This window comes from Fundulus heteroclitus, chromosome 6 (assembly GCF_011125445.2).
Source record: "Fundulus heteroclitus isolate FHET01 chromosome 6, MU-UCD_Fhet_4.1, whole genome shotgun sequence".
Taxonomy (NCBI): Eukaryota; Metazoa; Chordata; class Actinopteri; order Cyprinodontiformes; family Fundulidae; genus Fundulus; species Fundulus heteroclitus.
Window position 1 is genome coordinate 7341874 of NC_046366.1, and position 24430 is coordinate 7366303.

General features: G+C 42.1%; 1 protein-coding gene across 2 annotated transcripts in view; it reads left to right on the forward strand.

Annotated features, from left to right (window-relative positions):
* The window catches only part of LOC105925246 (disabled homolog 1), a 73307-nt gene that overhangs the window by 26817 nt on the left and 22060 nt on the right, over positions 1 to 24430 (forward strand). For both annotated transcript variants that reach the window (XM_036137957.1, XM_036137958.1), the window contains exons 2-4: positions 1625 to 2247; positions 18171 to 18310; positions 23304 to 23402. In XM_036137957.1, the coding sequence (XP_035993850.1) occupies positions 2178 to 2247; positions 18171 to 18310; positions 23304 to 23402 (309 nt within the window). In that variant the 5' untranslated portion in view covers positions 1625 to 2177. The remainder of the gene's footprint in view (positions 1 to 1624; positions 2248 to 18170; positions 18311 to 23303; positions 23403 to 24430) is intronic.

Here is a 24430-nt window from a genome sequence, read left to right on the forward strand (position 1 = left end):
CTCATTATGTCTCTGTCTTCATTATGTCTTCACATTGGCCAAGCTGATATGATAAAGCTGATGCCAGTCTGAAAGCATGCAAACCTCTAGAGACCATATGTTTTAAATAGGAAAGCAAAAGTGTCTTTGACCGTTTTGGTTATGTTGTTATGAACAACAAAAATGTACGAGTCTGGGCTTTGAGAGGAAATTTCCTCACTTCAGTATAGATGGGATGAATTATATTTTGGATGCGAAAGTCCCTGAAGAGCCTTTCAGACATTTCTTTATTTCAAGGGTTGCATCTATGGAAAGCCCCAAACATATCCACTTGACAGAGATAAATTCATATGCTTTCCCCATTAAGTTACATACAAAATAACTTTTAGCCCAAAAGCGTCTCAACTGAACGTGACTAATTAGGGATTTCTGCTAAATTGGCGGTTATGTGTAATGACAGTGTTAGTGCAACCTGTGAGTAAGATATGAACTAATGATTTAAAGCTTTTATGATTTTTAGCTGTTTGTGTTGAAGGTTTAAACAAAAAAATCTTCTTACAATTATTATATACAGGGATTGAATTGAACATCAATAAAAGAGTCTAATTTAACCATTAATGGATGCTAGACACGTATTGCTTATATACATTTTTAGCCTGTGTACTTGCAAGTAAAACACAATGTAAAGACACAAGAGAGGCTCAGCTAGTAGGACTACATTAAAAATTCAATATGTGTTAGTTTTAATGGAAAATGTTCTAACTTTTGAAAAAACAAAAAAAACTGTTGTGGTATTGTCACCATGTGTAAATATAATAGTCATGTGTGTTTTTGTGCCAGACTTGCCCTTTGGCAGTATACTACCGAAGTTCAAGTCTGGTTCCTAGACCTACAGGAACTAAAACGGTCTTCAGGGGAACTGACCAGGGTCCTTAAGCAAACTTCTAAAACGTAACGATACTATTAAAAGAATTATAAACCACTGCACATGTAAAATCACGTGTCTAAAATGATATTGTTTTATCTCCTTAAATGCACTAACAATGTCACACAATGTCAGACTGGACAATGTGCTCCCGGTTCCCGGTTCTTTGTAGCCCTGTTTCTCCAACAATGGCACATCACCCTGCCAACAAAAGCTGCGCCAGCCATGGTGCCAGCTTGGCACGACCCCCGTGTTAGTAGCGGCTGATTCAAGGGCATTAAAAAAAAACAATGTGGGGGTTTCCAGTTTATTGTTTGCTTTGAAGCAGCCGGTCGATCGCTCCTCTCTCTGCTACTTCCCCTCCTCCCCTGCTGTTAGAACCATTAACAGTCCATCCTCAGAAAATTTGCTTTGCGTGCACAGAAGCGCCGGTCATGGTTTACTGTTCTGTACTTACTCACGAGCAGTACATAAACTCAGAGCGTTAAATATTTCACCAGAGGTCTTCTTCATGGGTGGCCGCGGAGCAGCGAGCATTAGCCGCCTGCTCATCAAGGATTGATGATCCAGAAGCGATAATGCCATCTTTGTTGATTTGTTAAATTGCTGCCTGCCATTTCATATGTTAATACTGTAATGAGTGAACAAGGGGAATGTGTCATTTTAATTTTTAACCACCTCCAGCTTAACATTTATCATCTCTGTCTCTTTGCCTTGCAGTGCCGAGAGCTACAGACTGTGATGGGTTGTCAAGCTGCATCTGAAGTGCTCCGCCAAAGAATAATATCCACTTCTGACCTACTCTGAAGAACAATATTTGATTCAATCAATGTTGCGAGTCTCCCCCAGGGGGATTGCTCCTGAGCAATAGGTGAATCTTCATAAAGAGCAACAGTGGAGACCATGTGATACTTGACCTTCTCTGAGAAATCTCAGGTACACTCCAGAGGATGTCAGATCTGATCTGAAGCTGCCCTCGAGACGATAGTTGAGCTCATAATTCAATCAGCTCTTCATGTTTTGCCCGGCATTGCTCAAACACCATGGACCTGTAGTGACAGAGCATATTTATTGATGCGGGATCTTCATTTATTGAGGAGGAGCAGACATGTCACCATGGATTTGACTGAGATTATCTGTGTCACGGAGCTACTGTGAGAGACACAGGAGCGCGAGGGGAGAGCCGGACACTGGGCGCTTGAAGGATTAGCTAGTGTGCTGCTAACTCATGGTGGGTCTGCTGTGAGCAGGACAAGGGACTCAGCGGTGGAGGATGTCAGCAGAGGCCGAGGTCCAGTCGGGTGTCAAAACCAGCCAGCGAAAGGAGTCCAGGAGGATCAAAGGTATGTTCAATTCAAACAGAACTGCTTTCAATTGACAGGCTGGTGTCAGGCTCGGGTGATAGATGATGGAGCATGAGACGGATAAACGGATTGGTAAGATTGATTGACTGATTGATTCTGGCCTTGTGGTAATGCAGGCGCTGCTCGGGCGAGGCAAAAAGGAAATGTCTTGAGAGTGTTTTAAACCTCTGCATACAGTCATGAGTAGACATGAACCAAGAAATTGGGTAATGACTGGAATTGGACAATTTTCTCCATGACTGGCGCTAACAGTTGACCGGAACCTAAATTGTTGGTCTTTTTCTGATCAGTTAACACAATGTACCTAGGCGCTGTGTTAGTGGGGAAGCTGGGAAAGAGACTTGGAATTAGCTATTTGCACTATTGGTGAGTAGTGAAACCAGACAAAGCACAAAGACCACAAGGAGCTATTAAAGTGAGATGTTGTGATGTGAGCAAGAGCGAGACATTCATAACAGCAAGGCAGCAATGACTATGGTAATGCTTGTTTTATTTTTTTGTTTTTTCTTTCCGTTTCTGCCTGTCATGAAACATGCTGGAGTTGGAAATATTACCGGTTTCTTTGAAATCAAAAAAAAAAGCGAAGGTCTACATTTGTTAGGAAATACACACTGCCCACATTTTTTTAGCGACGCTAGCTGCGGTAACCTTGCCTATCGCTTATGTAAGATACTTCAGACAGTTTCAAAAGTCAGGTCCATAATACATTTTTCTTTGTATTAAAATTGTATTTAAATCCATACAGACTCACACACCTGCTCAGAACATAAATAAGTAATGATGAGTCACTGACACAGACACTTTGGGATCCCCATGAATGAGGTGGGTAGAGTCACTGGGGACAGGGACCCCCCTGGGCAAAAATGTGTTGGATAGAATTTAAAATATGGTGTTGCCTTCTGTCTAAACAATGTGAGAATGTGGTTCAAAACTGCCATGCACAAAAAAAATCTTAAAACCCCGTTTGGAGGGATGCGTCGGTTTTCCTTTCTTCCTGTGGACCGTACTCTCAATTAAGCAGTTGACTGCAGTTGGACTGCGAATGCATTTAAAATATTCACCTCATGGGAGTTTTTAGACTAAGACTGATGTAAAGTGTTTAGAAAGAAAGAAACGGGCTGGGAATAAGCTGGCTCTTTTTTGGTGGGCTGACAGGCAGTGAACATAACTGTGCACCTTGTTATGGATGGAGCTAAATAACCTCAGACAACATGGAGGAAAAAGCGTCACTCAGTCGGGTCTGCTTAGAGCTTTCGTGTCTCATCTCGGGGATCCAGAAGTAGTAACAGCCATCCCGCGTAGCCCCAGGGCTCGCCGGCGCCGTGATTCAGGTGTCACGGACAGGGTAATTCACACCGTGTCGCCGTGGTGAACAGCATAAGTGATCTGATTGGAAGAGGCATCCTCTGCACTCCAAAAGATGGCACTGGGGATGGGATTGGCTTTGAACAGGAAGACACACAGAGGTACAGAGAGCGGGATTCTGTTTGAGGTCGACGAAAACAGCAGGAGCGTTGTTGTTTGCCTTCCGCGTCTTCGTTCCGTAGCCTTTCCCTCATCTCTCCATCCTTGAGCGAAGCTCCTTCAGCCAGCTCAGTGAGTTTGGTTACTGTGAGTTTGCTGTAACAAGGTCGTGAGGCCAGGTCCTCAGTGGCTGTTTCAGTAGTTCTGTCGGATTGCTCTGATAAATGGCTCGGCTGGAGGAGGGACCATCGATTTGAGTTAAGTGGAGAGGTGGGGGAGCGAGCTGAGCCGCACTGACTGCACTGCCAGACGACTCATGAGAGGGGGCTATCGGCACAAAGTATCAGCCTCTGGCTTTAACATGTTAATTATGTGCTCCAGGCGCCCTTGTCACAACCAGTGAAGATGCTTTTTAGATCCATATGAATTAGAATTGGGTCTGCGTACAGACCGCATGCAAAATAAATGTATGCAGATTGATGTGTAGGGTAGCTGCATGATGATTCTAGCTCCATTCTACATGAGGAACACTAACCAGTTTGGGGCTCATGGCATGTCTGGGAAAAAAAATGTATTGGCCTCCTTATGGATTTATTCTGGTTTAGCTTTTTATTCGTCACACTAACATATTTCAGATTAAGAGAGATATCAACCACATTAAAAAAAGACTGTTTAGAAAAATCCACCCAGACCAGCCTTATCCCGTGAAAATGCAGTTCTCTCCTGGTTTTATGATGAATTAATTGTAATTAATCAATTTCATTGGCAATGCCTTTCATAATAATGCCTGATTATTGCCTTATGTATAGAATCCAGAAAACACTTACACAGAACCTGGCTGACAACATGGAGCAGGCTCAAAGATCTAAAACAGAAAATCATCATGCCCTGATGTAAGGACATTTGAGAACATATGTAAAGGAAATTCAAGACATGCATCCCTATGGAAAGGTCAGAAGGCCAGATCTGAATTTTTGAGACATGAGCAAACCACATTGAAGGCCATTGCCCATTAACGGAGGCAACATGGCGCGGAGGAGAGTAAATTCTGTGGACTGGAAAGAATAAAGCGTGCATCCCAGGACAGCGTTTCAGAAAAAAGGAACATGATATCGACAGTCAAACATGGTGGTGGTAGTCTGATTGTCTGCCTGTTCAGTACTGGGACCAGCAGAGTGGCAGATTGGTTTTGATTCGCAGAAACATGCTTTTTTTTCATCACCACCATATAATCTTGGAGGAAAATGTCGGGTTCGGTTTGTGACCTTGAGCTCAAGCCCATTGGATCATGCAGCAGGACAGAACAGACGAGCAAGCCCTTATCTGAACGGCTCAAAAATGATTAGTCTGAGATGATCTGATGCGACCATAAAAAGGCTGTGAAAAAAATTCTCCAGCTTAGATGAATTAAAACAAATCTGCAAAAACAAGTGGGCCTGAATTTCTCCACAGTGATGTAATGAATTCACTGACCGTTATCACAAAAGCTTGATGGCTATTGTTAATGCCAGGGGTGAAACATCCAGCTATTAGGTTTAGGGGTCAATTACATGCTCACATAAGCTCAGATTGGCTTGGGTTGGTCTGTACCTCAATAAGTTAAATTATCATTTGAAAATAGTATTTTACTTTATCTTTGATGTTACCATTTTTCTAAATCTGAACCATGTAAATGTGACAGGAAAAGCGACAAACAGGAGAATTCTGTGAGGGGCAATTACTTTTTTACAGTTCTGCATATAAAACATGGTTTCCTTTTATTTTGTCAGGAAGCAGCAGACCAGATTGGTATGATATAATTGTGGAGATCAACTATGTCTGCTTTTCGTTGTTGTTTTTGCTCCTGTCTAAATGGATCAAGGACAAAACCAAAACCAGACGCAGGTAAATGTGCTCCATAATGCTTTCTGACTTTCCTCTCCTAATGACAACTCTCAAGGCTGGTCTATACAAAGAAATACAGCAATCTTTAAAAAAAAAAAAAAACATGAACTGTTAAAGTGTACTCTCAAAACTTCTTGTCAAACCGTGAACTATTGTCAGAGGACAATTGTGTAATAGTTGGAAATTGTTGTAAAGTCACAACAAGGTAGGAATGTCTTTAACAACTCAAGTCCCAGTTTGCAGTGCAGGTTTGTCTGCAGGTTTGTCTGTGTGCGTGTGACATAGCTCTCTCTGTAAAGGCCAAATCACTGGGAAGCAGTTCTTCATGTAGATCCTGTTGCTCTGCTTTCCCCAAGGAAAGATAGATGAAATAAAGGAAAAACATCTGCTGTATGAAAAATGCTCTCTTTTTCACATATAATAGGCTTCCTTGGATTAATTAAACCAGTTTCCTTCACACTTTCTCGACTAGTATTTAGCGTTCAACGTGTGCGTGTGTTGGCTCTGTTCTTTCGGCTTCATCCACTTTCATCTGCGCCCACGACCCTTCACTCACCATAACACCACTCACCATAATAAGTCAGCACCAGCTTTTCTAACGTCACTGGTCATAATGGTTGGAACAAACTGAGAGACTGGTCTTTGACTTCTTCTTTGTTCCAGTTCCCTGGGTTGTTCAGAGTTCTGGGTTCACAGTTATGGTCTCTGCTATTCAGCTCCACCCGCAGGTGTTCTACAGTCTCTAGGTCTGGAGACCGTGATTGCCATAGAAGAGGGTTCATTTGGTTTCCTTATATAGGAAATTTTTGACCAATCTGTATAATCTGACCCAATCTGTATAATATAATTGAACTTGATTTTGTAAAGTGCCTTGAGATGACATGTTTCATGATTTGGCGATATATAAATAAAATTGAATTGAATTGAATTGAATTTCTGGTCTGGTAACCCAGTTCTGTGTTGATTTGGCCATATGTTCTGACTTATTATACAGAACTGCTGAAAGACTCAGTGTTGACCTATACGGACTTTACGATAATCCACCAGATCAGTTTTGCAATCTCTCAGTCGTGTAAAGAGTTTATTATGTCATGGAGGATGTCAAGATTCACAGGGCCTTTGAAAGAGAAACAAGGCCAAAGTATCATGGGTCCTCCACCGTGCTTAATAGGAGGCATGACGTAATTTCCACTATTTATCTTTTACTTCTCACCAGACCCCCTGGATAGTTAATTGTTCTTACCATGTAAGATATGAATGTGAGTCCTGGTCCAGAGGCCCGGATCACATTTAATCCCTTTGTGCTGTGACTTATTCTAATCACCACTATCTTTCTGGTTTATATGCCATATGCTCTCTCTGTTTTAAAAACTTACTGACCCTAAACCTAACCTTTACCAATACAGAGCTAACCTAATTGACACCTTAGTCCTAAACCCACCCTAGCCCAGAAAAAAGTTAGGGCAAGAAAAAAGCCTCACTTTACATCAAAGTACTCACTTTATTAGTAAAATGTGCAAAGCAAATTCTCATTCAGTTATAAGTAAAAATAGACACACACAGAGCATATATATGTGCTCCAATTAAAGATAGATTTGTTTTCTATTTTTTTTTTCAGTGCGAGAGATTGTGCTACTAGAATAATTTTTTAGTATATCTTTACCAGGGATGCTAAGTTGTTCAACTTTGTAGCCGTAATAAGTTCCCTCATTAGCAAAATTGGATGATGTTTCATTACTTAGCTTATCACTCTTGTTATTTGTCCCAATGCTGAAAACATCGGCTTGATCAAAGTAATTTAGAGATTAGGTAGAAAAAAAAAAGCTGTGGGGTGTAAATGTCAAAAAACTCAGGCTGACCCCTGCAGTCTCCATCCAGCCCAAAGGATAACAGTGTCATCCACCAAGAAATAAATCCTGGTTTAATAAGCACCTTTTATGTTATTGTTCTCGGCTACGCTTAGCTTTCCCTGACACAACGTCCTGAAATGGGTTAGAGCACAATAACAGACTTCTCAGTAATGAGTAATTACCCAGTCCTGATATCTGATGGATTTAACGTTAGCTTTGTTGTTCGCGGAGTTCCCAGCTAATGGCTAAATATAGATCCCAGCCCGATCCTCTAATGCATCCTGTGCTGCGTTTTCTCTCCGCCCTTTACTTCTCATGCAATTCTAATGGGTATGAGATGAGCTCAGAACATTAATGTGATGGTGGACGCACTCACTCGCGGGGATGTACAGCGGCGATGTCGGCCCTGTAGAGCTAAAGCTCCACTCTGCACATCTACAAAACTTCCTTTCATGTGTGACTTTACTCTATCTCCATAGCAACTGTTGCTGTCCTACTGTAATATGTGCACAAGAAACATTTCAAAAAGGACAAACCAGTGGCAGACAGAGATAATGAGAGAGCCGGGAACTGAGGCTGCATATAGACGAAAGACCCTTTTTCACGTTGTCTGTTCAAGTTTGGACTGTCCACCTTCTTTGTGTTCTTCCGCTCCGCTTTAAACAGGGATAGTTCAGAACATTCAAAGTGAGATTCTTTTAAAAGGGTTTATGTGCTATATGCAGTACATCAGTCTCTTAATTCCTTTTTTTGGTAGAAATCTAAATGGTTTCCGCCCGGAAGGTAAAGGTAATCTGAGAGGGGCCGAGACCAAAGGGGACTTCGACCATCTTGAAAAAGGAAACAGGACTCATGATTTCCATTTTAGAACCTACTCAGAACATGTGTCCAACAGAATAGTGAGGCATTTTAAATTTAAAGGTTATATATCATGCTGTGTTCAAGCCTTCCAAAGTCAACTGGAGGCATATATGTGGTGAAATATTCCCTTCGGCACTACAGAGCATTTATTTGTTATGAAATATTAGTTGTTTTCTGGCGCTATCTTTCCAACCCGAAAGAAACTTGCCTTCACTGTGATGCCACCTCTCCCCATGTGGGGTCGCTCTAGAGTCTGTGACAGTCGTAACTGTGTGATGTCTCTTTGAAACAGCCTAAGTTATTGGTAGTGATGTCACAAGTATGCACCATTGCTCCTTTGTCGAAAAAAGTGGGAGAAACGCGTTGCAGATGGACACACGGACTGAGACGGACTATATTTAAATCTTCCTAACTCCTAGTAATGTTACGGGCTGTATGAACACTGCTCATTTCATGTATGATAAGACAGCAACCGTTCCACCGGGCTTTGTAAGGTTGGTGAAGAGTGAGTTGCTAAAGGGCGTCAGGTAGATAGTTCCTGAAGGGGGCGGGTAATGGCCACTATAGTAGACCAGTAATGAACCACTCCTTTTCCAGGAATGGGAGGGGTTGCTGCTCAGACCACAGAATCCCCAAGGATTACTCAGACATGCATTAATCAAGCAAAATACCACTTTGGCCATGACTTTGGTGAAGGAATAGCATCATAACATATTTAAAAAGTGCATCTTTCATGATCAAGTGTCTTGATCATGAAACGGTGTTTAGTTAAAATGGGCCCAGGTCAATTAGCTCCTTTGCCAATAGGTCCACCCTTTTTGTATTAACTCATCACCATTTCCTCCTTCCCCCAGGTTGTAAACAAAGTGTAGCATAAAAAAAACTGATGCTTGAATCTCACTTATACCTTTATTTCCATTTAATGGGGTTATGATTCCAGTCTGGACCGATTGACTTTACTGAAGTATACCAGATGAACCTCTGTGGCTCAGTGGGTAGAGTACTTATCTTGCAATCTGAAAGTTTTGGGTTTGATTCCAGTGTCCTCCTGCCACATGTTGATGTACCCCTGGGCAAGGCACTTAAGGACAAGATGCCTGTTGTTGTAGGTATCGACGTATCAATGTGTGTGTGTGTGTGTTTTTGTGTGTGACTGGGTGAATGTGGCTCTAGCGTGAAGCCCTTTGAGAGGTTGGTATGATCAGAAAAGCTCTATACACCATATATTCTGTCCATTTGCAGATTTTTACCCCAATCATAGAATAACTCTGAGCAACCACCTGCTGATAGATATTATTTATTGGAGTCAGCACACAGAGAACTGATGAGTCAAATATAGAAAATTAGTTTAAAGTGACTGTCAGTTTAAACAGAGTCATGATCAGTCACTAATGTCCCATAAAAGTCCTCAGCATATTGTAATTGGAAAAAAATTCAGTTATAGAACAACCAAAACTACAAAGGAACATAAAGGTGAAGAGGCAAAATGACCAGAACCCCTTAAACTGCTACAACAGTTTAATTTTATTTACCAATTTACTTTTAGATCAAGTGATTACTCTGACCACAAGCTGCCTTCTCTGTTTGCGTCACACAGGAAGACCCCTGGTGACACACTGCCGCCTCCGTTTTCTCTGTAAATAATGAATGCCTTCTGTTCAATAACCCTCTCAATTCAAAATGGGATAAAGGCCTAAAGGTTCTTAAGAGTGTCAACATAAACCGCCATGACATTTTTAAAGTTGGAGTTGATTAAGGCAATAGAAGTCTGCTTTGGTTTTGGTCCCTCCTGAACAGCCATTTGCTTCAGGGTGTTATCTACCGCTGGTAAAATATTTAGTGCTTGTACCCTACTAACAGCACCCAATTTCAAATGTCATGAATTATCCCTTCATGGCAATTCATAGAAACCATGTGGTACAGAAAGAAAATGTGAGGACAAAGTTGGAGGACCCCAGGGGCAGAAGATTTTTTTTTTAAAGCTGATCTGCTGTGTCAGAACAGGCCAGTTTCAAAGCGGATGCCAAAAGCATATCAATTTCTCTGTGACTTTGTAGAGCTCCACGCATCTCTATTCGCGGAGACCACGGATAGAGAAAAGAGCGGATTAATTCAGAAGTCATTTGTCATACTGTAAAATCCATTTCACACCTTCTCTACTCTCCATCAGTCCAATGACAACTGAATGTGTCAGTGTTGTGTCTAAATTACCACCCTGGCGCTTTTGTTCAAAGATTTATGATGACAAACTGTCTAAGTTAGATTTAGAGACTTAAATGTGTTGCTTTAAAAAATTCTGAAGTGCTGCAGTCACCTCATCAGATGGAGATGCACAGCGCACGTGGTTTCTCTAACCACTGACTTTTGAAGGGTGCTGCTGCAAAAAAAGAATAGCAGGTCGTTTATGTCAGGCTGATGGATGAAAATCCCCACTTGGATAAATAATTATGACCCTTATCTTCCTTATCTTAAATCCCATCTTGAATTCCACCCCTAATGGCGGCCTTTAAAGTCCCGCCCAGAGTGAACTCCACCCCCAACTGTTGCCTTATTCTCCCATCAAGGATGAGCCACTATTAGCCTGATGTCTGTGATTATTTACCATGTAGACCAATATGAGTTTCTCTATGGACCAATGACCTTTTCAATTGAACCACCTACCTCAAAATGAAGTGTGTAGGCACTTGTTTGTATTGATAAAGATTAATTCACTTCAAAACACGGGATGCCTAAAACTGGCAGTTAAACAGACGGTAGTCTTACTTTCAGAATAATTCAGCTGATGATGATCGGATCACATGGGGCACACAACACATTGGAATTTCATTACATAGAGTCCGTTGATTCTTTGTAATGAAATAACTAACTAAATAGAATGAGACAGTGACGTCATATCGCGAAGGTAACGCGCGGTCATGAGGCAGGAGAACGTGAATTTCACACGCTTGATTCCAGTACATCTGCTCTATTCTGAATTTGGAGCGCGTCGAAAGAAAGATATTTCAAAGTTCTGACCAGACTTGGTGTTCCTCACAATTTCTTGAATTTCAGGAAATTGCAGCACACAAAGCAAGATAGAAAACAGTGTCACAACACTTGTAGGACAGGGCCGGATTTAATCGGGTCTGCTGCCTTTCTGTGTGGACTTTGCACACAAAACTTTGCTTACCCTGTTCCTTCTCACCATCAAAATCATATATTGGGTCAGGTCCATTTGTAATTCTAAATTGCTGTTAGAAGGTGAGGGCATTTTGTATCACGTTGTTTATCTCATTTATTTCTGTTTTGTGCTGTAATATATGGTATAGCCTAGGCCTCTCACAATCTCATTGCAGGAATAAGCTGCGGACCCCTTTGATCCCTAATAGGATTAAGTAGGTATAGAAAATGGATGAATTTATCATATTAACTATGCAGGCTTTGCAATGCATTTATCCCTTGTGATTATAACGCTAAGTTTTTGATTAACTTAAACATACCAGTTTTTTTTCTCTTTTATTTTGTCTTTTCGCATCCACTGTTTGATTAGCGTTCCAATACATTTTTGTGAGGACATGATGATGTGAGAAAAGTTTGACTCTGTGTCAGTCAGTTTCTTACCTGCACTGGATAACTCTTTTTTTTTTTTTTTAGATTAGTTCTTAAACTGCTGTAAGCAGGGCTAAGAGCAAAACAGGTTTCTGCCATAATAAAACAGCCCCAAACGTAAAAACTTCAGAGTGGTTCAAGAAAAAATGCACTTTCCTTTTACCTTTAATCTCCTATTAGCCTTCTTATCTATAAATCTAGGTGTATTTACAGTGTAGACCAACATAAGTTGCTCTACAGAACAATGGCCTTTTCAATAGAAACGCCTGCAGCAAATTGAAGTGTGTAGGTGCTGTGTCTGTCTAGAGCAGAATCAGAATCAGCTTTTTTTGACCATGTGTGGGCGATGAAGGAATATGACTTTGGTTGCAGGTCTCACAACATGCAGATGTTTGGCATGCAACATAAAAACGGTATTTTTTCTATGTAGTGAAAAGAAAAAGTGCAATATCCTTATTTTGTTTCACAACAGTGTAGCTGACAAATCTGGCTGCAAGGTTTCCATAGTGTTCACCTAATTGCCTCTCTGATGGCTGGCTTTTGCAAATATATATATATATATATATGATGGATCTAGGCAGTATGTTTTTCTGTATGTGTTTCAAATGGAAAGGTCATAATAGACAGTTGAGTGCAGCATAGCGTCCAGCGTTGACTTAGTTTCACACATGTGAGCAAATTCTGTTTCTTCATCAGCTACCATTTATTCTGGTGAACTAGCAGCCTTGTGGAGTTCTGATCCAGCGACTGCCCTGGCCCAACACCTGTCAGCACATAGCATAAAAGTCGGCTTGCAGGCGGGTGACCTATCGACTGCGAGGGAAACCTAAGTGGATCTCTTTATTAGCACAGAACTGCTTCAGCCATCGCTCGATAAGCATGGACGTCGCTACTGTGTTCCATGGAGCAATTTTTAACATCGGTGCAGCTGAACGAGGGAACATCAGCTGCCGTTAATGTCGTTTGCGTGTGTTTGCTGAGGCTTATGATGGTTATGCTGTACACATGGAGGAGGCAGATGGTGGGGACAGATTTTCTATTCTCAGATATCCATTTTCTTAACCGCGTCTTATAGGCATCTGCTCCGCCAGGGCATACCTGGTGTTATTTTTTTTTGTGTTGTGGAATATCCAGTCCTCTGTGCTGAGATATGGAAGAAATTTGTAACCGTTGCATATTTCATGTGGATAGATTAAAATAGGATGGTGTGCGGTGCACACTGGCAGATGGGGAGCGGGAGGGAGGGTCGGTCGACACCACGAGACGCTCTCAGAAAGGTTCCGAGGTTAACCTGCCTTGATGCTTGCATCCCCAACAAAAACTTTTCTGTTGCCAAGTCCTCGTATCTGGAGGGGCACTTCTGACTCTCCATCTGTTGCCATCTGTGCCTTCGCTGTCCCCATTCTGCTGTGGCAAGGAAAGCCATTCAGCAACGTGATCACAGACGAGCCCTGAAACAGTATGGAGCACGGCGAACAGTAAATGTTCCCTCCATGGTCCTGGTGCACAGCTTCGGTGTCAGATGGGGGATTTCGCTGTTTCCTTCGCATTCCTCTGACATCCTGGCTCTTCAGTCTGAGCTTCATTTTTGAAAACCTTACTATACTATTCAGGTTTTCCATCATCGTTAGAAACTAGAGGGAGACGATCTACTGGGAAGAAACTGATGTGATTGAGATGTGCCTGGATATAGTGGTGGAGCCTACTCCTGTCCTGTTGGAGCCCTAGCTGCAATGAAATGGTTTGCAATAAGTCTTATTCATATGTTAGAATTGCCCAGTCAAAGTACAGACCTTAATCCAACAAAAAATCTGTGGTATGACTTAAAAATGGCTGTTAACAGATGGTCTCTGTCCAATCTGACTGAGCGGGTGCAGCAATATCACTGTCTAGAAACACCAAGCCAGCAGCGGCCTATACCTCAAAAGACACAAAAGTGTAAAAGGGTGGTTCTAAAAAATATTGACAAAGGAAGGCTGGATACAAAAGCACTCCACACTTTTGAGGTTTTTATATTCAGGAGTCGTTTTCCTTCCACCTTCCTCTCTCCTCCTGTTGCCTTCAGTTCCATTTCAAGTGTGTCACATAAAATCCCCACAAAACGCATCAGAGCTTGAGTTTGCATTGTGAAGAAATGTAAAAAAGGTTGGGGTGTGAATACTTTTACAAAGCCCCGTATATGCACATCAGAGCACCAGGACTCTATAACAGCTGGTGTGCAGCAGTGTCATGTGTGATATACGCACCAGGAAAGTCTCGGTCAGACAAACTGTGAGTCTCCATCGCGAGGAGCGAAATCGTTGTGAGGGCCACTCGGCTTTGGCCTTCCAGAAAGCCAGAGGAATATGTGTCACCTCCCTTTACTTTACACACACACACACACACACACACACACCTTTCCTTCGCGCCTCTTCGATCTGACAGTGTGCAGCAACATAAAACAGCATGCCCCTCAGCTCTTTAGTTTTCAAAATACAGCACACTTGCTCCTCTCGATCTGAACCCAGAGCACGTCGCCCACAAGTTACGACACCGACTCCAGACTTCATTCCCAAAGCGAGACACGCTTTTTTTTTTTTTTTTTTTTTTTGGAGGATTTATCTGTGTATGAACCTCAGAATCTCTCCCAAAGTGTCATTTGGAGGGGAAAAGGCACGCGCTTGCATGTAAAGAAACAAAATGGCACGCAGCGTCTGAGTGAGCGGCTCTGAATTGGGCCGATTGTGTTTAAAATGCAAGTGGAGCAGCATGCATTTTGCATTACATTACATAGTGTATGAGTCAGGAAGATCAAGCGAGAGTGGATTAAGAGTGTGTGAATAGACTGTAGATACAGCAGGAGGGTCGGTTTGAACAACAGCAATCATCACAGCAGAAACATCTCTCACACGTTCGCTGGTCATCTTCGTATTCAGTCTGTCGATGAATTCTGAACGTCCGTGTCTAAGCGGGGCTGCTTCATGCATACCAGCCTGTTAAACAGAGGCTGGAAGAACCACGGATCTGCAGGTTTTTAGGCCATGATAAATATTTTTCCTAACCTTTTCCACCTTTCATGTAACATATATCCGGTACAATTCAACTGGAAATAAAACCTGTACTGGGAAAATGTAAAAGAATTAAAAAAAAAAGCTGCCATATCTGGTTGCCCAAGTATTAACTCAATGAAACTACTTTGTTGAAGGAACTTTGGATTGAATTTCTGCATTTAGTCTTCTCAACTTCACACTTATCCTTTGTTGCACCAGAGATGTACTTGGGCTGTCCTGGTCGGATTTTGCAGCAGTTTTCTCATGTGCACCCTTTGTTACGAGTCACAGCTTGCAGAGAGGTTATGAATGATTGAAACGATCTAATTGTAAAAAGGTATCAGTGAGGAGAAGTATACAAAAAGTTCCAGGACCACAGAGACTAAAACATGGGGTCTTTTTCCGGAACTAATGACACCGTAAGATGGAAATTAGCCTGTCGACAGCCTCCATGGCCGAGAGTAACACAGAGCGAGCATCGTCTAAGTGTAAATTGTCTACTTGTAAGTTGTTGTCTACTTGTGACAATCCCCCTATCTTTTGAGAATTGCGGCCTCATGAATAAGTGAGAATTGTTCATGAGTTGTCTACTTGTGACAACAATCGGAGGGACCTGGCCAGAGTCCAGAGCTAAATTCAAAAGAGATTCAGAATAGGTTAACTGTTATGCTGCTACACTGCAAAAAAAAGGCCCTCTAAAAAATAAGAAAAAAAAAGATAATGTTTTAGGTGAAAAATTGCTTATTTTGAGCAAGGAAATGGGACTTGGTAAGATTTCTTAAAACAAGAACATAATATCCAAGTTATAAGCATCCAAAAAAACTTAAATCAAGTATTTTTTCTTTTACTTGTTAAGATTTTTTTCTCTTATTTTAAGCAATTTATTCTAATGTATTAGTCATTATTGCTTAGAATTAAACATCCTCTAACCAATTTTTGCTCATAAGAAGCATACAACAGGCTTAAAAACGAGGCAAATTTGCTTGATACCAGTTCATTTAAAGGCTTAAAACTAGTCTGATTTTCTTAGCTAGAATTAATTTCCTTATTTAGGTGTAGTAAATGTACGGGAAAAATACACTTGACAAGAACTTCAAAACATATTTTTTTATTAATATTTTAGCACAAATCTCACAGAATTCTCACAGAATTTAGTGAAATACCCAAAGCTGACTGGCCGGCCAAACAATGATTGTGATGAGAGATTGTGATGTAGTAGTATAAAGACAGGGCCGGACACACACATCTAAATTCTCACAGAATTAAGTGAAATACCCCCCCACACACACACACAAAAAAAAACAACAACATGCAAAAGCTGACTGGCAGGCCTAACAATGAAGAGATGATGTTGCAGCATGGAGACAGGGCCTGAAAACACACATCTGTTGCCCTTAACTATTCAAACAATGAACTTGAGCATTCATCTCACACACTACCTAAGAAAGGTCTGCCAGTCAGCTTTGGCATGTTTAAAAGCTGCTGTTTGGCTCAAGATGTATGCTGATACACTTCTACCACAGAAGACTGAATGCTATACCCAAATCCAAAAGTGTTTTGAAGTATTAGTTTAAGGATGTGATCACTTATTCAGCTATTGTATTTTCCCCGTTTCGTGTGTTTTGCCCCCTGCCCGTCGCAGATTTGCTAGTATTTCACACGGATTGTACGGGATGTGTGGCACACCAAAAATGAACAAAAGTCCTGAAACGATTACTCGTGATCTCAATTTTGTGATTGTGGAATTTTACCAGGAGGGATGTGTACGCTTCAATTATCCACTGGTTGAGTAAGGAGTAAGCAGCGAGTCTGAATGAGACCCAGATTCGACGTTCGCTTGCTTGGAGACTTTAATGACTGAGGAATCATCAAGCCCTCCCCCCATCTTTTGAGAATTGTGGCCTCATGAATAAGTGAGAGGGTTGCACATCCCAGACATGCACTTGCATTTGAACATTTCTTTTTCTTTTTTTTTCTCCATTTGCACAAGCCCCTTTAATTTGCTCTGTTCTATTTTTTCCCCCTCTTTGATTTTCCTTTGGAAAATGCGTGGATGGGAGAAGAAATTCCCTATGGTTTGATGCGGCATAGTTGGAAATAGAGTACGTTTTGGGTGGAATAAGCTCATTTGGTGTAGCGCGGTCTTGGACCGGCGCCTGACTTGCTGTTGGGGATGTTCTACCTTGTCAACTTCACGTGCGTGGATTAGCCAGCCTCTTAAGTGTGCTGCTAACTGATGTACCGGATGCTTTCGTGACCTAGATTTGAGCGAGGAACGGGCCTTAAGAATTCTCCCCAACGTGCCGGTAACCTTGATTTGAAATCCCGCTGTCTCCTCGTGCGATTACCTGCTTTTCTCATCCCACACAGGTTATAAGGGGGGGGGTCGGTATACATTTTTTTGACGTGCAAGATAGCGCCCAAGGCTCGCCTCCACATAATCAAAACGGTGCGTCGGCAGACAGCGCGCTGACAAAATGAGAAAGGTGTCTGTGTCAAGGAGATGTCAGGGTGTCTGCGGAGACGGAATATTCAGCACCAAGGATGGGAGGGAGAGGAGGGGCCATGTCAGTGAAAAGCCTTAGGCCATCCAGCCACATACTTGTGACAGTCGTCCCCCCCCCCCCCCCCCCCCCACCCACCACACTCCTGCCGCCACCCAGCATCCATCTCACGGGGAGGGCTTCGGCGGATTGTGGCCGATCGCTGGACCGAGATAATTACTCTCAATAGGAACCAGTCAAGCTGGTTTGTCACCAGCAATAGCACCCATGGGAACCACGGGCATGGGTGCAGTAGAAGAGCAAGCACTCCCCTAATCCCCCCTCCCACACACACACACCCCCAGCCTCCTTTTTTTTGTTTTTCAATGCCCCACAGAGTGATATAATAGCTCATGGTAGTGTTCCAGTCATTTTCCCATTTCGTCCACCAGCTTTTGCCCAACTTCATTCCAATTTCAGGTTCAATCTTCTCCTCGTCTTCTCTCCTCACATTTAATTTGCCATTCACTCTGCATTTCCTATTCCATAAATATTTATACAAAATACACACACACACATGCACACACAGACGCTACGGTAGCTCCGACGTGGCGTGATACTAAAAGCTGTCAAAGCCGGAGCGAGCTCACACATCCTAATTTCCAGTATTCGCCCCCTCCGCTTCATCCTCTGATCTTTGTCTCCTGCGTTTTTCTTCCGTTTCTCTTACTGTTTCCATGCAGGTCAGGACCGCACGGAGGCGGGGCTTATTAAGCGTTTCCGCGGAGATGGAGTGCGCTACAAGGCCAAGCTGATTGGGATTGATGAGGTGACAGCCGCACGCGGGGACAAGCTGTGCCAGGACTCCATGATGAAGCTGAAGGTGAAGGTTTCTTTCTGGTTTTATGTGTCATCTCCCTGTGTGTGTGTGTGTGTGTGTGTGTGTGTGTGTGTGGGGGGGGGGGGGGGGGGGGGGGGGGTCATTGAGGTTCTTCTCATCATCGCAGTCTGATCTGGAAGGGGCTTGCTCGAGCATGACTGCATTGTCTTTTTGAGTGAGTCATGGGAGCTGTCCTCTCCTGTGTGACTCACTGAAACTCTGTGACTGACCTGCTGGAACAAAGGAAAGCCCAGTCATATCCTCGCTTGCCTCAGCTTGATGGGAAAAAAAATAAAAAAAAAAGCTACTGAGAGGTTTGTTTGGCACCAAATCACGGCACCCTTTCACTTCAGCCCTCTTCTAGTAAGCTGCTTTACCTTTAGTATAGCTCAGAGCCCTTTGCATTAATTCACACAGGTATTTATTTTTTTGTACCTCACAGGCAAACTGGCTTACTATCCTGAGACGCTCCGAGCTGTTTAAGACTTAAGTAGAAAATTTCCCCCAACTTACCCCCAATTATTCTGTCTCTTCTGTGTTTTTTTTTTTTTTTTTTTTTTTTCGTGTCACTCACTGACTGCTATTTTTACAACAAAGTCCATGCTGTTATACTTGTGGCACATGTGCAAACTGTGATAACATGACCCAGATAACGTTATGGCAGGCTAGTGCTCTTTGCAGACTGTTGCAAGTGAATCAGGTCAAATTCAGCCCCATAGCGCCAGACAAAAAAAAAATAAAAAAATCTGGGTGCGAGCAGTTGTGCATTTTCTTTATGCATATTAGTTAATCCCAAGGATAAGAGTTACAGGAAATCCTGCCAGGTTTTAATTATGTGACACACTTGTAGGGTCTTAGCATAACCAGGTGTTGACCTAATTAATAACAAATTTAAAACTGCACACTAATATTTTAAGTGGACAACAGCCAAAATACTGTCCCAGATGGTTCTATAGCATCCTGTGTCTTGTTAAATAAAGCTTTAGATTTAAATAATAACTTATTAGAGATGCACTGAACTGAGATCACACAGCCAGTTTCCCATTTTGGACATGTCAGACCTGACAATATCAATTTTAGCTTTTTAAATACTGTAAATAAACTTTCTCAAGAAATTGAAAATGTAAATATCTTTAGAAATGTGCATTATAAATGTATACAGGGTACCTGTACAAATAAAACTGAATCACAGTATGTCTAATTTACTCCTTTCTTTTTCTTTTTTGCACATTTTAAAATGTAGAAGTGGACCAAACGAGCAAAAAGCTCACATTTACCATCATGTCTTCCATTGTTAACTGATTTATTCATTTATTATGACTGTACAAATGCATTAAGGAGCCTTTCTGTGATACATTGCTGATTATTGAAATGAGGACCAGAGGCAACGTCACGTCGTCAGAGACAGAGAGCAGTTATACGGCTCTCAAGCTAAACACAATGTCAATGTTATTCCAAGACAAAGGCAAGATGAGTACAGAGTTGACTATTAAGCTGTCCTCAGCATCTTTTGGAGTTTAATGTGTTCATTTTGTGAGTTAGTGCGTTTGACTTTCCCAACAGGAGTACATGTTCCCTGAAAAGTTACTAAACCTTCATTTTAATTCTGAGATTTTCAAAAGCACCCTAACCGTTCCATTTAGACCTACATGATGTAATGCAGTTCAAATGCAGGATGGGGTCTTCAGATGGATAAAACGAAGCAATAAGTTCCTTGTCTGTTGACATCTCACTATTTAAATTAAGCGACAGCCCGGATAAATGTCCATACAGAATGCAGTTTCCTTTCTAGAAACTTCTTACGCCATTTGTGTTTTTTTTTTTTCTTTTGTTTTTTACTTCATTTTAAACGCCTCACTTATACTGAGAATTGCATACTTGCATACTGTTTTTCTGAACTTCCACACAAAATAGTTCTGCTGTCAGAGCAAGCTGTTACAGTTTAGGTCTGTTGCGTTTACTGATCAGAAAGATAGCAGATTTTTAGCTTCTTACCAGCCAATCCCCAAACAGGACTGGTCAGGCAACCAGTTTCTTTGTGCATCTCTAGAAATCACCGTCGCATGTCTTTATATTTTCCACGTGGCAGCAGGATACCCTTAACGCACAGGGAAGCTCTGTAACTCACTAAATATTCTGTCTTGCTCTGACTTTTTTTCTAAAATAATGTACCAGGTATATGACAAGTGAATAAAAAGCTCTGGTCCGGCATTACACACGAGATGTATCAGGATAGATAAGGAAAGTTGAAATAAACGGATAATTAAAATACGTTGAATGATATTAGCCTCTTAGTTCAGTGAGAGTAGAGACCAGCATTCCAGGAAAGGCGATGCTATCTCTGATCGTATCATCATTCATCACGGAGGAATCAATACAGAACAGACTGGACAGCACCGGCGTCCAGGACCGGTGGGAATACAGTATTGAGTAAAATGTGGAAATCACACACAAGGCTTTCCTGAAACATATCCTGTAGAAAAACGTTGAAACTATAGTTAGATTTTTTTTTTGTTGTTTTACAAGTTTAGGAGCTGTCAATCAATAATTTCGTAGCATCTTCACTATGATTTAAAGAGATTAGCTTTCTGGTTGAAGATTCTGGGTCACTTATATTGTTTAAACAACAATGTTGATGGTTTAAAGTTTCCAAAGCAGCGTTTGCAAGAACCGCTCTAACATTTCAGAGAGTTGAGGAGTTTTACCATGGCCAAGTCTACTGCAGGTCAACTCTTGTCTTGACCCTGTTCTGAATGACAATAAAAAAAAACGATTAACAGTTAAGATACTGCTCATAACCTCCTGATTAAACCACACGGAGCTATCCAGTGAAAGGTGCGTTCTATAAAAGGATTTTGGGTGCAAGTTGGGAAACAAAAGACTGGATTCATGGCGCCTGTTTAGTTGTGCTCTGTTCTGAGTTTGGGCTTAAAGTGCCGGAGACCCGATTGATAAATTATTATTTCTTATTGAAAAAAACTAAAATGATTTAAACCGGTGGTTCATGTTAAACCAATTCGACCTTTGTGTTATGTGGAAGGAAGCAACATGCTTCTTTTCATTTTTGAAAATTAAAAGCTAAATTACTGTTTTTTTTATGGAAAATCTTCACATAAGCCTCTTCACAGGTGGCTGGCTCGATAACCTGCCCTCGCAGAGAAGACACTTATGCGTGGTTTGTTTGAGTAGCTTCCGCTCTTGGCTTTCTGGAGCTTAAATGCGTGTGATGCCTCAAAGGAGAAGTAGCGTTGCCGGAAAGCGAATCTTCACCCTTACCCCATCCCAGGGAATGTGTCCAATTAAACAACTTTTCGCTGCCTTGATCTGACATTTCAGCAGTGCCCTCCATATAAGTCCAGCAGTCACAAGCCAGAAGCCAGTTACAGTCAATGGAGCAGTCGATACAGACCTGCTATTATCTGGACAGGGGATAGAGGAGGGAACAGGTCTCTATTGAGCTGCCTCTCGCTGCCATTGGGACTAATCCACAAAATGGAAAAGCCGATGGCTGACTGACAACACCCTTCAGCTCTGGGGCCCACCTACATTACCTCTTTCTCTCATACTGCACCTCTTTCCTAAGCTTGTCGACTCTTGGTCCTTCCATTTTCTTAAGCTGTTCCCTGTTGTATCATGCAACAATCATATTCAATACATTAGAATATTATTAAAAGGTTTGATTGTTTCAGTAACTCAGTTTACCAAGGGAAACACATTGTATAGATAAGCAGAGACAGATGAAGTTTTAAAGCCTTTAATTCTGTTATTTGTAATTTTTTTCCCCATCTCCAGCTAATGAAAACACAAAATTTAAGATTAGAATATTGCATCATACCAATGAAAAAAGCAAAATCTTTCATGCAGAAATGGGAGGGCTTAATGGTTGATTTTTTTTTTTTTCAGAGGGTACTTTTAATCTGACAAACAGGCCTTTTAGAAATGCATATTCTAACTTATTGAATATGATTGTGTATGGCTCCAGCTCAATGGTTTCTTATAGGAAAACCCTGCAAAGGAATACGGTGAATACAAATGCACACACCACACTATTCGTAACAAAAAAAAAAAAAAATTGAAAACCATGTTTCATTTTCGTCATGCACTACGTTGTGTTGGTCTGTCACAAAAGTATTGAAAGTACATTCAAATTTTGGGTGCAACTTGATTGAAACGTCCGGTTTCATAACATTTCATGCTCTAGAGTGGACAAATATTCAAAAAAGGAAGACTTTGGAGGTAGAAGTTATCTACTGCACAGGAGAGGTCAAGCACTTTTCTTTATCAGAACCGAACCCGCTGCTTTGTCAGCCGTAGCCTCCGCTCATAAGGCAAAGTCTTTCTTCTCTTATCATCGCTGCGCTTTGCCTTTCTTCTCCTGACCATTTTTCTCTCGGGCGCCGTTCAATGAAAGGCATGTCAAGCTCACAGGTTGCATCAAACGGAACACGGCGGAAATTTTAATTGTTTTCTTTATCGGAGCCGAGAGCGCAGGAGAGAAGAAGAAAAAAGAAAAAAAAAAAGGAGAAAGAGCGGCTGCAGATCCATGGGAAAAATTATACTTCAAAGGCTGGAATGGTTGTTCAGTCAGCACTACGTGTGAAGTCGCGGGAGCGAGCCGGTCGGGCGGCGGCGCGATCCATTCAGTCAGCAAATCTAACCTTATTGTCGGTAGATAGCGCTTGTGTTTTGTCACGTCAAAGTGCCGACTACCTACTTCAAGAGGCTGCAATAATAAGATTCACTGCACAAGTTGACATGTGCCTCTGACAGGGACCCTTCATGAAAAGGCAGATGAAAGAGCATTCTCTCCAATCATACCTTATGTAACGCCCGTCACCCCCAACCCCAATCCATCACATAAAGCCTGCCCTCTAGCGAACCCCCTTTAATCACAAACCAGCCCGCTCTCACCCTCACCTGAGCCTCAGGAGAACAAGCGACCCCTGTCACCCCTTCATCTCCCCCGTGTCATGACGTTTCCTTATGCACCTTACAGGGGATGGCTTCGTCAGCGCGTTCCAAGGGGGAGCACAAGCAGAGGGTCTACGTGACGGTGTCGTTCGGCGGCATCAAGATTTACTGCGAGAGATCAGGGGTGAGTAGCATGTCGGCGGCTGCTTCCTCGCAGCTCCGCCGCCAGCTGCCCGCGAACGTGAGCCCACCGTACAGGACATCCAGAGGACGCCAGCCTGCACGCCTCGCTTCACAACAGCTGCCCGCTGTGGGCCGCCATCTTAGCCCACTGACTGACTGCCTGCCAGCATCGATGCCATCACGCTTCAGAGTGTGCGTTGACCAAAACTTTAAATATTCCCCCCGATCAGAGTTGAATTCAAACGCTGAAATTTCCCACAAGGCAGCTTGTACTCTGGTTAAAGAACATTAAACACGACAGCACTTTATTGAAATTTTTAGAATTTGACGTTGAACCGAGTCAAGAGGTTTACCTTGCAGAGCTCCAGTCAGAGGTTTAAATACACACGTCATCTGCATAAATGCCATATTAATCCTGGGCCTCAAAGGAGCATTGTGCAAGTTCCAGGGTGTTTGCAGACGTTTGCCCCCTCCTTTGGTGGCAAGCTGGAAGGACACCTGTGTTGTGTAAGTGCATGGGAGAAGAGAGAAAAGCATCTGTGGCTGCACAGGTCTTTTGTTTAGAGGCGTAAATGTCTTCTGAGGTAAGAAAGTTATAAATATGGACGTTGGCTCATGTTCTCAATCAATCAATCAATCAATCAATCAATCAAAATGTATTTATATAGCACTTTACAGCAACCAGCAGGTGTCCAAAGTGCTTAACAAAATGAGTAAAATTACAACATACAATAGAAAGAGAGAATATAGAAAACAATAAAATCAGAAAGGTTACCAAGAAACAAAAGAATGAAATTGTCACACCACTGCCACGTATTAAAAGCCAGCCTGAACAGATATGTCTTGAGTTTTGACCTAAAAAGAGCGATATCTGTAACAGTGCGGATATCCGTGGGTAACTTGTTCCAGAGTCTCGGGGCAGCAACTACAAAAGCCTGATCACCCCACTGTTTATACCTTGACCTTAGGACTTCTAAACCCAACTGGTTTGAAGACTGTAATGACCGGTTTTGCTTCCGCAAAGTTAAT